The 17,001-nt window shown below is 40.6% G+C and overlaps 1 protein-coding gene across 2 annotated transcripts; it reads right to left on the bottom strand.

Annotated features, from left to right (window-relative positions):
• Positions 1 to 40: 40 nt before the first annotated feature.
• On the bottom strand, positions 41 to 10,417 carry LOC115389138 (E3 ubiquitin-protein ligase AMFR). 2 transcript variants are annotated; one of them, XM_030092582.1, is made up of 14 exons: positions 10,248 to 10,417; positions 9,451 to 9,750; positions 9,252 to 9,344; positions 8,974 to 9,138; positions 6,313 to 6,465; positions 5,792 to 5,832; positions 4,825 to 4,957; positions 4,600 to 4,733; positions 4,388 to 4,498; positions 4,080 to 4,276; positions 3,884 to 3,987; positions 3,384 to 3,518; positions 3,074 to 3,264; positions 41 to 2,066 (listed from the first exon to the last, which is right to left on the bottom strand). In XM_030092582.1, exons 2-14 carry the CDS (start codon positions 9,703 to 9,705, stop codon positions 1,910 to 1,912), a joined length of 1,869 nt encoding a protein of 622 aa, XP_029948442.1. In that variant the 5' UTR covers positions 9,706 to 9,750; positions 10,248 to 10,417; the 3' UTR covers positions 41 to 1,909. The 2 variants fall into 2 exon arrangements, with proteins under 2 accessions (XP_029948442.1, XP_029948434.1); XM_030092574.1 differs by having other exon boundaries at positions 10,255 to 10,417.
• Between the last annotated feature and the right edge of the window lie 6,584 nt (positions 10,418 to 17,001).

Here is a 17,001-nt window from a genome sequence, read left to right as displayed (position 1 = left end):
TGATTGAGGCACAAAAATACAGGAAAGCTCAGTCCAAAAGTTTTTCAGTTTTGATTAAATAAGTAATGGTTATGAAAGGTATCCCATGAATAGGAAAATATACCATGGATTTCAAATGTTCTGCAGTAACAGAATAACAAACTGAAAATGAAAATAAAACCCCTTTCTTTGTTTTTTTCATAATTTGTGACTTACTGAAATCTAAAAACTAAATCCTACATCACGTTTCTACATCACCACCACCCCAGCACCCCCCCCCCCCCCCCACCCCACCCCACCCCCACCCCCAAACCCAGTATGAGCAATAAAAACAAACACTCATCAAAGATCACAACTCTTCAGCTTTCAGTGAAAGTTCGAGGGCTTTTCTTTGGGATAAAGTGGAAGGAAACAAAAGCACTTTTTCAGAGTCATGCAGATCTCACCCCAAACTGCCCGAAGCGCTGTAATAACAGAAATCCAAACATGTTCAATAAACAGCAGTGTTTCCTCTGTTGTGTCCTTTGATATGTCTCAACCAGCTACAGATTTGCTGAAATTTAACGATACCCCCTCAAAACAATATTGATAGAAAATGTTTTATTTATGTCCAAAGTAACTGAAACAAGGTCTGGAAGCAGAGGATGATTATATTCCCCGCTGGTATGCTTTTTGCAATTAGCACCCCTTCATGCAAGTGGACAAAGGCCGCAAAATAAAATCCATTTTCATCATCAGTCATTCAGGTAACAGAATATCAAGAAGTATAAAGTCAAAGTCAACTGGATTTGCTGTGAGGGTTTGATTTTTTTTTTTCTCTCCCTTCGACATGTGAAAGAGGCGCCAGCATTTCTAAACAAACTGCAGGATGAGGCCTCTCACACGAGGGGAAAAACATCTTCAAATTAAAATGCAGCAAAACCAGCTGCTGCACACTTTATACACACCTAATAAAATGGTACACAGATGACCGAAACCCCCAAACTCAGCAGGAAGAAAAAACAAAAAAATCATCAGCCAAGGGTTAATTTAAGAAAGACACAGAGGATAACACCCATTGTCCTTGTACAAAATGTAATACATCCTCTTTTAGTCTGCACACCTCAGGGTGCCACAACCAAAAAGCAGAAATGCACAAGCCCACTTTCCCCCCCGATGTTAAATAACGAAACGCAAACTGTTTGCAATGGGTGGTATAACACACTAAATACAGAACAACCCAGGTGGGTCAAAAACACTTTGTTTGCAGCATTAGTTTTTGATAGAAACATTCATATCTGACAAAAAGGCTGAAAAATACTAAAGTGACATTCTCTTACTTTGAGGTAAGAAATCAAAGTGTGTTATTTCCTACACTTAATTCACAGTTGAAAAGAAAGAATACAGATACAACAGATGAGCTGCTCCTTAATGAATAGGAGGTTTTCTGCCATGAGCGAAGCAAGAAACGTCTGATAAAAGAAACAAAAGAGTCGTTTTCATTGTGTAATGACACCTTCTCACCTTCAGGACCTTTTGACAACATAACTGCTTGCTTGCAATCCTCTGAATCTTCCGAACGTCAAAGCATGCTGCGGTTTGACAGCCAGTTTGAATCATGAGACAGTGACAGTCTATATAATCGGGTGGTTGCACAGTGTGGCACATAGATAATGGGCAATGCAACCTTGCATTCTTCTTTACTTGCACCCACTAGTTAATATGATGCTTAAAATACTGGAATCAGTGATGCAGAGGCCATTTACATTAGTCTCACCTTTTTTTTTTGTAGGCAGCCCAAAAACAGTCCAAAAGTCATGTCTGCGATGCTTTTAAATTACAGTTTTAAATAGATGGTGACCGCCGTCTACACCAAATGGGGGGAAGGTTGAAATAGCTCTGTCAGTGTCTCTTGGGACTCCCAGACTCTTCAACTACACCGGACTTTAAATCAAGGAGCGGGGTCCTGCTGGTTCTGCATGCGTCTCTCTGCGGCCGCCGCCATGGTTCGACGTCTCAGCACACTAGAGTCCAGGTCGGGGAGCGTGTCCTCCTCCAGTCCAGGCAGATCCTCATCCTGATCCTCTGCACTCTTGTTCAGGTACTTCCTGCAAGGAAAGTCACAACAAGCCAGATTATAATCCAACGGAAGGAGCATTCAAAATATCCAGATATCGCATTGTCTCTTTCATGTGCTTCTACCAGACAGTTCTATTTACTTTTCTCAGATGGCAATATATCAAAAAGGTCATTACTCCTCACTTTGAGGGACAAAAGTGACATTCGAAACAATATCTCTATTTATTATATTGGCTTAAAGACGAGATATTTCCTGCACAGCATTGAACTGCTATAATGAAAACAGGTTATGAGACCTTTGTTAAGTTTTCCACAGCTCAACCAAACAGTAAGCAGAAGAAAAGAGAATCCTCTCTTTCCTCCTTTGAAGCATTTAGACAGCCCCCCCACCTCAGAGACTGATTTCTTCTCAGTCAAACAACATGGACCTGAAGGTCTACTGGCATCTCTGAAATTGTCTCAAGGTATTTTTACGAGTGTGTGTGTGACTGTGTGTGTCTGGAGCGTGCGTGTCTTTAACCCACTGTTAGTGGGGATCAGTTACATTACATAAAGCAGTGTAGAAGAAGAAAACACAGATGATGGCTCTCTATGTCATCACTGGTCTTATAAATTTCAGTCTAAATCTGTATTTGTCAATCTGATGCCAAAATTTAAATTGGCATTACACCAACAGTACTTTCATGATTTTATATTTTTTGGAAGAAACTATCTTTAAACTTCTAAAATCACATGTTAATCTATGAATGGTTAATTATTATCCATTGAAAATTGCAGCTTTTCCAGCTGCCACGCTATGACAGATAAAAACCATCTTAATTTTTTTACATTACATTCAAAGTGCTTAGAAATTTGTCCTGCTGAACTAAAAAGAAGAGCACCGTCTCTCTCCTGACCTGAATATTTCATTCTGGAGAACATAAACAAAATAACATCTCCCCAAAACATCCTTCTGGATATTATTTGAACTTCTTTAATGTAAATTTGACGTTAACATTTTTTCCTGTGAAGCATGAAGCTTGAATCTTGTGCTGACCTGCGTGCTTGTTGAAGCAGCTCTTCCTTCCTTTGCTTTAGCATCTTCTGCCGCTCCTCGGCAGACTTTGAGAAGCGACCTCCTCTGGCCTCCATGTTGTCGGGCTCGATGAGACCCGCCTCAGCAGCTCCGCTGGGCCCCGCCTGCTCCTCTGCCGCAGCGCTGACCTGCAGGGGGCCGCGCTCGATGGCCTGAAGAAACATCGAGCTCGTCAAAGTTAAACTGTGGCCCAAGTGTTGCAGGAACTACTAAAGCACTGTTTATCTAAAGAAAGTGAAGAGAGTCGTGTTTCCGACTCAGTTTGACTGACCTGTGCCGGGAAGGGCACCTGGATGCGTCCCTCCAGGATGTTGTCAGTGGTGACCTCCACAGAGCGGGTCAGCTGCAGGTCCTGCAACACCAGGTAGGACGGCACCTGAGGGAACATCTCCTGGATCTGATGGGCCTGACGGCCAGAGAGCACAGAGGAAGAAACGAGAGGAGAAGTCAAACACCTGGAAAAAGAGTACTGGAAAGGAAGAACCACAAGATGGCTTCTTTAAAGATGAACATCAGGAGAATATAAACGGCTTCCTAATAGCCTCTGATAAATGTATGGGATTGTTTAATATTTAAATTCGGTGAACATGGGTAGATTAAATGAGAATACATAGATCACACACATTTATATTAACAGAGTTTGAATTTAATTTGAGAGGAAAGATGCTATTTTATCTGAAACTTTATGGAAATGAAGTATTCCGAAAAGGTATGTAATTATACGAACAAATAATAAGCCAAAATTTCTGACAAATACATGTTTGAACTCACCATAGCCATAAGTTGGGAGTTGTTGGCCTGAGCAATGCCCAAGATATTAGTCGTGTGCATTACCTCCACTGAGAAACTGGGCAGCCAGCTGGCAATGCGAGAGCCTGTAAATAGATTATGTGGATTTTATACTTCATCGCTGCACACGGCCGATTACTGTGGAGTGGCTGTTGAGGCTTGTGTCCAGCAGGCTCACCGTCGAAGTGGAAGAAGTGATTGTGCTGGTTTATGTGTGGTCGAGCCTCTGGAGTGGCTCCAGCTGGGCCCATGTTGTCTTCCAAACCACCGCCCTGCTGCTGGCTTCGGGCCTGGCTCCCTTCCCCGTTGATGTTCAGCGACGTCCGACACGTGGGACACGACGTGTCCTGCTCCAGCCACGAGCGCAGACAAGAGCTGGAGAGACACAACCGCGCAATTAAAACTCTATTTAACGCCGTGCTAAGACGTCCTCTTCTCTTAAGATAAACCCCTAAATGTAATTAATGAAACCCACTACTTCCTTACTTGTGAAAGAGATGGCCACAGGGTAGTTTCCGTGCTGTCAACATGGCGTCCCAACAGATGGCACAATCGTCATCATTAGCAGCGAGCTCCTCTGCAGTCGCAACAGCAAATCTGCACGGAGTCCACAGCATTTTCAAGTATGGGTGGTTAATAAGGCATGCAAACGCTGCACTGGGATAGCAGCAGGAGACTAAATTAAACCCTCCAATCACCTTGCTTCCATGTTGTTGATAACCCGGAGATAGTTCTTGTGTCGGCGGACGCGACGCTGCACCTCGTGGAAAAGATACCGCAGCTGCATGAAGATGACCAAGCTCGCCATGGACAGCCAGATGTTACCGAAAAGCTAACGACACAAACACGGACGTAAAGGGAGAGATGTTAGCGGAGGTCTGAGGGGAGTCTAACACACACAGCTTGTCAGTGGGGGGGGTTACCAGCATGTGAATGTGGTGCATGAGGTCGAGGAAGAGCATGGCCAGCTCCATGACGAAGTCTGTGTAGTAGACATATGTTCCTTTACTCTCCCAAGTTCCCGGGTGGTTTAGATCCCACAGATGGATGGAGTACCTGAGGGATGCAACAGGAAGTGGGGTTTCAGCAGCGTGCGGAGGCAGACGGAGCTGCTGCACACAACGGTGTGTAAACAAATCACAGGGAGGACAGTCAACTGAGAAATACAGATCTAACTAAGACACAAGAACAGTGACTTCTCAATTTGGTAATCAGTACAAACAAATTTTAGATGAGGAAGAGCTTCCAATACGCAGCTGGGAAACAAAAACAACGCAATCCTTTCAGCTGGAGCTGATATCAAAAATATACACTGTTTTACTTCCATTTTTAGTTTAAACTAGTTTTTATAGAAGTTCTCACAGTTAAGAGCACATCACTGTGAATAATCTTGCACAAAGAGAGGCTTTATGTATGTCTCCTCGGTTTACATGACAAATTCAAGTCTAAGACAAACCATTTACACCAGTGTTTTCAAGTTTTGAAAGTGCTTGAAGGTGTTTTTTCATTTTCTATGTTAGGTTCAAACTCAGTCATCATAAAGAGTCAAAGTAATAATAATAACAATACCTTTAATTTGTAATGCACTTTACATACGAATATCTCAAAGTGCAACAATAACACAACAAAAAAGAAAACAATAGATTGTTGTTTTGCCAGAAAAGACCTATTGAGGGGTACAGCACAACGTGGTTTGCTTTGATTAAGGTTTTAAAATACTGCTCATCCTGTCAGGGAACAAAGAAACCTTTCACAATGGTGCTAATAGCATCAGGGAGAAAGCAAATAGTGCTGCTAAGATTAGCCCCTGATGCTAAATTTGAACGGGCTATGTCATTCATACTGCTGCAGTGTGTGTATCTTGGATAATGAGGCTTTACAGAGACTTACCGTACGATGACATGCCCGGTGCGCACCGTCACCAGCAGACACTGAGAGGGAAGCACAAGCAGCGCATGTGAAGATGATGCATATGTTGTAGTCAGTCTGCTTTTCACACAAACCAGTGCCGTTCATGAAACTAAATCTAAGAATAGCTCTTCCAAAGAGTCAGAGCACCAAATAATTGTTTTCAGAGCAGAGGGTATAAACTCGAAACACTGATTAAGGTTTATGAGGTCAAGTTGTTGAGGCATGCACAACACAGCACAGCACGAGGACGCTGGAACTAATTCAATTAAATCAAATCCAACCATTATTAATCTTATTAAACAAAACACTTTTTCCCCCTACATAATACCCCTCTGATGCTTCAGAGCAATCGCTTCAAAACGTGTGACTGAGTTTGACAAAAGAAAGCTCTCATACTGCAAAATATGATCAGCGGGGAAGAAAACTGCTGTGGGCAAAGTTAACCCTCTAAAGGCAGCTCTGCTTCAGAGAAATTACACTAAAAATACGCTCACGCTCACCTCTGCTGCCATGAAGGAGAGGGTGTGCATGCCGTGGGAAGCTCCCAGCAGACCGCACACCACCGCCAGGCCGCAGCAGCCCAGGAGCAGAGAGACCAGCAGACACAGCACTCGCACATGGCTGTTCATAGGAGTGGACGGGGAAAAAGACAGCTGCAGGGAAAAAGACAACTCATGAGCACCACTGGGTGTTCTCTCTCTGTATCGCTGTGTGTGTGTGCGTGTGCGTGTGTGTGTGTGTTTGTGACTGGGGTACTAATAGAGCCAAACTACTGTTCATGTAAAGAGGAGAGCAGGAGTAAATCTGACCAGCATGCCTGTGGGAACAACTACACCGAAACCTGACCTGCTGTGTGAAAATGACACACCGAGGACGCGTTCACCTTTGCTTGGTTCAATGTAAAGAAACACAAACCCAATGCAGAACAGTTTTTCCTTTCAGCAACAAAGCAGAATTCTCCTCTACAGAGGCTGCTTGTTCTACTTATAACATGTTGTCATGTGATACTGATCAGTAAAAAGAAGCTGCTTATATGTAACAAGACACAGTCTGCATTTAGCTGTTCATACAGCGATGTCGACGAGGAACAATCACATGAAATATGAAACACTACAATTAAAAAGGCAGCAGGTAACAATATGTCAACACCACAGCTACCAACACAGTGCTGTGGACCCCGGGAAAAGTCAATAATGCTGGATAATACTTAACTTCTCAGCTCCATGCTTTGCACAACATATTCTGATAAATCAAAGAGTCTACTGCAAACTGAGTGAAAAACTGAAACGGCAACTGGAAGCAAATATATTAATGAATACACAGTAATATATGTCATTTGTGCTGTTCAAACTATTGGGTGATGGGTGATTCCAATCATGTATTTCACGATCACACAAAGATTCAACTGTTTGGACATTTGGGAAAAAAAAAATCTATCTATTTTCTGAATAAAGCTATAACATAAGAAAATATGGAAAAAGTGAAGGTGGGGCAATGTAGCACATTACAACAGCAAGGCTTCAAGTTTTACAACATGTTTCATAATTTCTGCACCACTAGGTTCCCTCAAGATTTTAACCCACCCACAACGACCGACCACTCACATTACCAGCTCCAGAACCTTCAATTTGCATGTGTGATCTTCACCTCAGAGAAACAACCCACACAGAGACACAGACAGTCCGCTGGGTAAACACGACCGGCAAATATCAACCCAAGGAGAAGGCAGATGAAATCAAATGAATCTGTTTGCTAAAATGGAAACCAACACACAGTGTACCACAACAAGTGCACGAGGAGCACAAACTATTCTCCAAAAACACAGTTACATATTAACTGTGAGAAGCAGTGCATTCTGGGATTCTCTGTCAACATTACATGAGGAGATGACACAGACGCAGTGTCTGTTTGAAGCGGCAAAGGATGTGATTAAATATGATATTTTGTTTTCCCCAACAGGCAGAGAGCACTCTGATACGGGGTCATGCCAATGTAGTGACTGAAGCTGCATCAGTCAAACCAGCGTGAGTCACTATTAATAGATCGCCGGTGAAAAGAGTACAGTTACAAGACAGGCTTTTGGGGGACGTTCTGCACACCTTCAGAGGTTGGAATGGACATTTGGAGTACTTGTTGATCAAATGTTATTTAAAGTCAGAAGGTCAGTTTTAGACTTGTGCTCAGACTTTGTAAGCCAGACCTACCATAGTGACTGTGTAACCTGGCATGCATAACCCACAGAGAGCATATAAATCTGGCTTCTATGGCCAGTCCGCTCTGAAACGTCACGCACACAGAAGCCTGGTTTCACACAGCATGCTGAACAGGCAGTTTGTCTGATGTGAAACAGGGATCCGTTAATTTTTTCTATTAAACCTTACAACATATATATGTGCTGGTTCGGCAGTTAGATAATGTCACACAGGTGATTTGCAATGATCCCAGAAGGAACTTAACTGACATTGTATTTACAGCTTGCATCTGCGTCGGAGTAGCTATGTGGTACAAACCACCAGTTTCCTGTTTCTGACATTTATAAAGTAGGACGTGCATCTTCCCTTTACAAGAGTTTTGATGGATTGGTAGCTGTACAGCAAAAAGACAAATAACTTGATGCTCCATATGACAAAAGTGCCCTGAAGCGTTACACAGATCAGAGGACTTCCCTTCCCTATTAAAAGACCCATGAGCTCATCTTACTACCTCACAGCAAAAACTGATCTGCCATTTTTTGCAGGTTATCTACCAAATAATAGAATAACATAGATGTTCTTGAAGTTTATAGCATGTGTATAGTTATACAATTTGTGACATGCAATGTTCCAGACTTGAAAATCTGTTAAACATAAATTACAATATAATGAGTTGAAGTAGGTTGTTGTTGCTGAAGGCTATGCAGCTACTTAAGAACAGCCTGTTTTTGCTTGAACAATTTAATTTTTCTGTAAGGCAAACCTTGTTACAATGATCTCTATTGTGTATAGATCACATTATTGATTCAGTACTTAGCAACATTAAGGGGAGGAAAATTCTAAACAAGTCCCGTATCACTTGTCCAGCTCATAACTCATGCGAAAAATACTTCAGTGTAATAAAATGTTTACAACAAAATTTAAAAAAAAAAAAAAAAAAAACGATACATTGTTGTTCAAGATACTTACATATTCGAAACGGTCTTTGCAGAGCTGAACCATGAGATGGAGAAAGACCAATGCAGAGAACCACAAACACCACATGACCACCTCCTCCACTGTCTGCACGTTCAACACGCCGAAGATGAAAATGAACTTGTAGAAGATGAAGTTCCAAAACTTGTCCTTCAGGTGCTACGGAGAAAACAGAGAGCAAATGCGTCATGTTTTCTCTCCAACAGGTGTACACTAAGATGATGGAAAAGGCTTTTTTGGTACATATTTCAATAGCTATCATCAACACATACCTGCTTCTCGCTGACTCTGAGTGGACCAAACATCACATACTGAATCATTTTAGCAATCAACATCAAGGAACAGCAGAATGTGTTCACCAGCACCTGAGGGAACACAGAGAGTAAAGTGCTGGTTAGTTTTTGTAATCTGTTACATTATGGGGCTACCATGAAAATACTATTTATGACAGTGTTGAGGACTGATGCTTACCCACACAAAGAGACTGTCAGTGACAAGATACCACAGGACAGTCGTGGCCAATTCTGTGTTACTAATCTCATTGTTTATGTGTTCAATATCCACTCCAGAGGGAGGTGGTGATTCGTCAGTTTCTAAAGACCCAAACCCAGGGTCAGTCACAGTGGTGTAGGCACTGAAGATGCTCCCAGCCAGCAGGGCCACACTTAGTGCAGTGTAGGTCTGCAGACTGGGCCAGGGGAACCTCTCCAGAAACAGCAGCGGCATCGCAGTGCTTCCGGTCCACTCCTCCACTTGTTTAGAGTGTCAGACCTGTCAAGACAGACGGGAGTTAGCCGGTGTTAGCCAAAGTTCACCTAGCATTTCACTTCAACGTGATCGTCATAGATAGCACAAGCTGACGTGGGAGTGACCGCAGCGTCAGAAATTGCTTTGGGTGTCGAGAGGAAAACTCATCGGGCATGTTAGCTTTGGTATAATCGGTTTCTCAGCCACGCTAACTTCCCCTTTTGGATCCGTAAAGCTGATAAGAGTAAAAATTACTGTCGCACTAAACTGTCTGTGGTTGAGTGTCATAATACTGGTAAACATCAGCCTTTACGGAGGCAACAGCGTGACTCGGGCACTTAATATGACGACAATTATGCTAGAGTAACACCACTTTAGCCTCTTCGCTATCTGATCGGAGTTCACGCCCCTCACAAGAGTTATTTACCTGGCTAACATTACCTAATACTAGCTTAGCTAACATTAGCTTTACAGCTAGCTCCGGTTAGCAAGCATCAAACACAAAACCCGGAAGAAACCGCCACTTACAGCTCGCCAAAGATATAGTTAAACACACTATCCAGCGCTCCTTGGTGTGTTGGGAGGTGTACTTTTAGAGCAGCAGCACCGAGGACGTGGTGACTGACACCATCGTTGTATTTATTTGACGGAACAGACAGCAGAGCGACGCTGACGAGAGACTGCAGTTTGCCCTGCGTAATTACGTCATCACGACGGCGTTAAAGACGCACACACTTAAAATATTTGGGTTATTTTAAATAAATTAGTTTGGACTCTTTTTATTGCTTCCTTGATACCCACTACATATAATAATAATAATAATAATAACAATAATAATAATAATAATAATAATAATAATAATAATAATAATAATAATAATAATAATAATAATAATAATAATAATAAATCAGAAAAATTGTAGATATGAGATCCAGCCATATCTGGATTTCATATGTACAATTTATTGTCCAATTCGTTTGGGTTTCAGCTTTGATGGTGGTGATTAACAAATTATAATAAATATTATTGCTCTGTTTTGTTCACTGTTATGTTAAAACGTTACACAACATTAAGTTAATACGAAGGTGTATTTCCATGAGACTACCAGGTCTACCAGGTTAAATAATGATGAAATATTAACAATCATCCATTCATGCATTTGTTTGTTCGTTCATTCATTCAACAGTAAACAAATTAATATAAGTAGGTTGGTAAATTAAAAAAATCTGAATCTTTGATTCACTTATTCTTACATTTGGCTGTCCAAATAGAACATCTCACAAACCACCTGTAATTTGGTTCAATTAACACGCTGGATTTTTTTTTTTTTTAATGGGCCAGTGTGCCACTAAGATCAGCTTCAATCTGCAACCCAAAGTTAAATACAGTTACAGCTAGTGATAAACAGCATCCTCTTAGTAAATCTGTGGCGGATGCTGGTCAAAATGACCACATATTTATCTTGCGGGTACAGTAGTTGTAAAGTGATACCATTCAATATATTTTAAGTATAAAAAAAAAAAATTCAGTTTCCCTGTTGTGTTATATTTTTTTAGTTTCGACAAACTAAGTGTGTCAGTGAAATTTACACAAACAAGTTTTCTATGAGTTTCAGTTCAGTTGAGTTCAATTTACATGAAAAGCAATTCAAAGAACAAAGAACAATTCAAAGTGAAAGTAGAATGAACTCAGATGGCTCTTGTCCTGGTTTTCACTTCGAGTCAAAAGTGATAGTAGAAACCGACCATCAAACAAACAAGCCTTCAAACATTCTGTACTTATGTATGGGGTAAAGACATTTTGTAGTCACATTTTGTTATGATAGGAATGCTCAGTCTATAGGACACAACTTAATTTTACTGCTGACAGCTGACCAATGATAATATCTAACTATCCATATGACTGCAATCCTTTTGATGGAGTTGAAAGTCCAGTGTTAACAACATTTGTGGGAGTGTTTTCACACATTTTAATGTAAAAAGTTGAAACAGAAAGAGAAATATGCTCAAGGTTTCTTGTGAATTGTTGATCATCAAGATACAGAATATTACAGTGAGTATGCATATTCTTTAACTATATTCTTAGACTATTTTTTTATTCTTAAATTAGCATCTTTAGTGTCTATAGATAAAGTACGCATAACTAATCCGAGATTTTTAAGTAGCAGGTGGAGGAAGGACAGAATATTCTGAAGTCCATAAATAAGTTGGTGTTTTTTTATGTATTTATTTTTTCAAAGAAAGAAACAATATATAACAAAAAAATATAACATTTTCAAGATAAAATGGCCAGAACATAAGTTTAAATAAAGAATATAACCATTCATTATTCACTTAAATATGATAATAAATCGGTCAATTTCCCCTCACTTCAAAGTCGCTTCAGTGAATCCATTCCACTTAATCATATGAAGATCACCGAAAATCCACTCCACGTTTTCCCTCTGACCATATCGACAACTTCCATGACTGTGTATAAAAGTGACACTTTGAAGCACACAGAGCTGAATAAAACAGCATCCGGAGAGGAACATGGACGAATGGGTGAAAAATGGACATAAGAAAGTTTTTCAATAAAGTATTAACTGACAGTAACAGCTTGTTAGCTCCAACGAACAGCTATTAGCAGAAAGTCCCACATAATTAATAAACCAAATGCTTCATGTTTCACAAATAAAAACCAGGTTGTACATTGTTGACCAGGGTTCTCAAACTTTTTTGGATCCAGGGACCTCTTACAGGGGAGAACATCTTTCAAGGACCCCTCATTATCCTCACATCAATTAAAAACAATCTGCCATTTGTAACCCTAAATTCCATATGAATTATATATTTCTTGATAGTTCAAACCTAAATACCGGTACTTAAGATCAGTGTAGTACAAATGAACTTAACCAAATTCAATGAAGCTCCATTTTCACTTTAGAATTTTCAAGTTACAGCTGTAACAGCTTTCAGCAAATCTACACAGTCATAATGAACCTGTTGGAAAACCAGCTCAAAACTTTCTGTAGTGGTTCAACACTTATTGTCACTTCTTCGAATCATTGGCAGAAAACTGATAAACATACATCATAACAGCTTTTATCATACAGTAAATACATTATGTAACTAGCCTTATTATCACACATAACTCAGTCACTCACATCACTAACTGGGTTAATTAGTAGGAAGGGAGAGCCTGTTTCTCATAACAGAGTTTCTCTATTCTTGGAATGATGGATGACAAATAGTCTAAGATCCTCCTCTGTTTCTAAATAAGAAACCCTCTGGGCTTTCTTTGAAGGTGTTGCCAAATTCACCTGTCTTGTTTTCTGGTGAATTCGTATTCGTCATTCTGTCGTTACACAATCTTTTTTTTTTTTTTTTGTCTATGAATTTCCTGTGCTTGGTAATGAAGTTCTGCTTCAGCTCGGTGGATTCATGGCTTCATTTGCAAACAGCTGAATACTCTCCATACATCTTGGTCTTTTGCTTCTGTTCTCAATGAAACCAAACTGAAGATAATTGTCATGATGTCTTCTCAGTTTTACTGGTTCGGACTGAGCACCGCCTGATGAAGAGGGCCTATTTAAATATGTTTCCATCGTCATTAGTGAGAAACGCTGGGCAGCGGCAGGAGCTGTGCCGCAACACGAGTAATGAATCACAGATTTACATGATACGTAGCAATCATGTCAGTTTTTCATAGTCCATAGCAAAGACAAGTGGGAGTAATTAGTTTGTTTTACTTGTGCTTGCTACGCATGTGTAGATTTGTCTGCTCCAACTCTTGAAGGAGGCGGTTGCATTTTTTCCTCTTCTCTTCTCTTTCTCTCCCTCCATCATGTTTTCCCTGATTGCTGCTTTGTCGTCCATCTCTCTCTGGAGCTTTGCTCTGCTTGATCTTCAAAATTTCAAATTCAGAATATAATTGATCAGTGGGTTTCTCAATGCAACTGACAGCATTATGTCAACGAGGAGCAGAGATGCAGGGGAGGCTGCCGGCCCGAACAGGAGTCTGGCTGCTGTCTGCGTGGTCGACGCGTGAGAGAATGGGCCATGTGCCTGGCACCACTGTCTGTTCAATATGTGGATTGAAGACTGCAGCCAATGACACTGCCCAACAGCTGGCAGCTTTGATCAACAAGTGGCTCAAAGGAGAGATGAACCGCTACACTGAAGTCAGTCGCAAGGTGGACGATTTTTTTTTCAGGATGACCGTCGGACTGAACTGAACCGTGAGGTGGATTCCATCTGAGAAGGGATTAATTTCTCCTCTGGCTAATGTTTGAGGCGCCTGATGGACCTTCAGTCGGAACATGAAATTGTTTTGTCTCCTACGACCAAAAGAATGCAAAGATTAGATTTCTTGTCCCCTCCTGCAGTCGCCTCAAGGCTGCTGTTCAGGGTTTGTTTCCTCCTGAGAATTCAAACACGGTGAAACTCCATTCACCTTTCCCCCAATTCCATGGACGCCATGACCCTGAAGGATGGATTGAGGCCTGTTACCAGCTGAAGAGAGATTCTCTGGCCTCTGGGATGGTTCACCTGCATACCTCACACATGCATCCCATACCTCCTACAAAGATCACTGTCTCTGGTGGAACATCATAGAAACCACACAGCAATAGCGAAATCTGGTCATGTTAACTAGATAGCGAGAATGCACAGCTATTTGTAACTGAAGATATATATATATATATATATATATATATATATATATATATATATATATATATATATATATATATACATATACATATATATATATATACATATATACATATATACATATATACATATATATATATATATATATATATATATATATATATATAGGCTTGATGCTTCATGATGGAGTTTTGAACATCATCACTGGTGGCCATCTTGCTACATGCAGCTGTCGGCTGATCTGTGACACTGAAGGAAAAGTCAATGATGGCACAAAGAAAATACTCTTGTTTTGCTGGAATATTGACAAATTTAGTTAGTGTTCTTATGCTCTATGCATTTTTACAGTCAAATCTCAAGTTGGGTAATTAAATTATACATCAAGTTACTCAGAGGGCTATGTCCAAGATGCTAAAGACATTGAAAAGTGTCATGATGATAATGCATGATAAAGTTAAAAATATAAATATTACTAATATCATACAATTATTTAAATTATTACATTTTTAAACTAAACATGATAGATAGATAGATAGATAGATAGATAGATAGATAGATAGATTTATATGTCTATCTCGTAGATAGACATATAAAATCTCTCCAGTTCTCATTCTATGCCTGAGTTTTTAGCCAAAACCTTGATTTAACATGAATGTTGTGAATAGACCTCTTTGGTTATAATTATTCTTAAGTACGCAGTGTCATAACTACATCTCTGATGCTTATAACAAACAAAACCGTTTGAAAATCAGAAGACAATTACCGTAATCAAGTTCTAGTGTTATGCCACTATTTTCTGGTTGTCTGCTTTGGTCCTTGGTGATGACTGCTGGTTCTTGTTCTGGGAGGTTGTGGTGTTCTGATTGCAGGTCTACTAGCCACTGTGCATTAGTGTTGTGTAGCACCTCTTTTTCCCAGATACTCTTCCAGTCCTGCTCAGTCTCTGCCCTGGGTGGGTCTGCTGTGGTCTTACTGTACTGCCATTGAGAGAATATCATTGCTGGGTTGTTGGAGAAGGTTGTGTTTATTCTCCTGGTCTCTATATCTCTTTAGGCGAGTAGCGAGGGTTGTAAGTATTTGCTTAGCAGTCTCCAGTGCCTCGGCTGTGGACAGCTTGTTGTATTTCTCAGGCAGTTCCTTCTTAAGCTTTACACCTCTGTGCAGTTCTGTCAGGAGGCTAACTTTGTTCTGTGTTTCCTTGATTTTTGCCTCTGGCCTTCTTTTCCATGGAGGATCTGACTCATGTTCATCTTGTAGCCAAGCATCTCGAGGATGACTGATGCTGTACTGTAGATCAGTTGGTTGTTCTCGGTGATGTTACGGGTCGGGATACTTAGCAGTGCTTTGTTTACATCGTCCAATAGAGATCTTTCTGGTACTTTGTTCTTTCGCCCTGGCAAGCAGAACGTAGTTATGTTCCCCCAGGACTTCATGACTTTTTCTTGCAGGTCAGCTGCTCTCCCCTTAAGCGGTTCTTCTACTGGCCAGTTGGAGGTGATGCTGTAATCATCCCCATACTGACCTGGCGTTCTGACTCCTCCTTGCAGTAGCATATTTGTACCGTGGATGAGGCACACTGTGCCCCATCAATCTCGAACTGAGACAATAATTCCTTCTTCAGGTAATTGAACACTGAGTGAGGAGTTGTTTCTTTCTCAGTTTCGATGTGGAGTTTCTGACAAACCATTCGTTCCACATTCTCTGCATGTGCCCTGCTTCACTGGGTTTGCTCCGATAGTAGCACTCCATCAATGCCATGTTGTCTGATCTCGTCCATACTGTAGTAAATCCGAAGAAAACCTTTCTTTGCCTGTGACTTTACCTGATTTAAGACGGGCTTTTGTTGTGCTAATTGCTTTATCTGTTACTTCCTCTGCAAGTCAGTTATTCGGTTACTATGTTCAACAGTCAGAGTTTTCCGTAAAATTCACGGTAATGTAACCATTTCAAGGTCAGTGGCATTAGACTGACTGTAGCCTGGTTGACAGAGAGGTTGATTCAAGATACAACAGGTTGTCGGTTTGAATCCTGCGGCTCCTGTACTCTCTAGACACATGCCGAAATCTTCGTCAGCAGGTCATTCAACCCCAAACTATGTGCCCAGTGGAATCGAGGTCCTTTCGTGGCCAATGCCTCCATTGGTGGATGAATGTGATTCATGACTTCTGTGGCATTACTACTCAAGCAGTGTAAAAAGTGCCTTATAAATCAAGTCCATTTACTGCAGCTATGAGGTACACATCAATACTTGAGCAGAAACAGTGGATCAAAAATATTTCACTTGTGTGTCTAATGTTTCAAAGAAGAATGTTATAGTCATCGTTGATTGTATATGCAAAAGCGAAACTAAAATTTACATTAGTTCACTGTTGAGAAACATGAAGTTGAAATGATGCTGCAATTTCAACGATGATTAGATATGCAAAATTTAAACACACCACAACAGTTATCTAACACTGCCGAGTGACGTTGATTCAGCAGTGACTCAATGTTAAAATGCCACCTGGCACTCTATAAATACTTGGCAACTGAAAAGTTCAATCCCATAATGAAGTTCTAAGGAAACAATTTCAAAAACAATTTCTCATTTTCCAAACTAAAACTTGTTTCGTCATACAGGGTT

The sequence above is a fragment of the Salarias fasciatus genome, chromosome 1, assembly GCF_902148845.1.
Source record: "Salarias fasciatus chromosome 1, fSalaFa1.1, whole genome shotgun sequence".
NCBI classification, from domain to species: Eukaryota; Metazoa; Chordata; class Actinopteri; order Blenniiformes; family Blenniidae; genus Salarias; species Salarias fasciatus.
Note: the sequence above shows the minus strand (reverse complement) of the source record. Positions and strands in the feature narration are given on the sequence as shown.

Coding starts and splice junctions, on each gene's coding strand:
- LOC115389138 (XM_030092582.1), bottom strand. CDS start 9,705: ATGCCGCTGCTGTTTCTGGAGAGGTTCCCCTGGCCCAGTCTGCAGACC. Junction 9,139..9,251: donor TCAGAGTCAGCGAGAAGCAG/GTATGTGTTGAT, acceptor TTTTCTCCGTAG/CACCTGAAGGACAAGTTTTG. Junction 3,519..3,883: donor ACTCCCAACTTATGGCTATG/GTGAGTTCAAAC, acceptor TCTGGCCGTCAG/GCCCATCAGATCCAGGAGAT.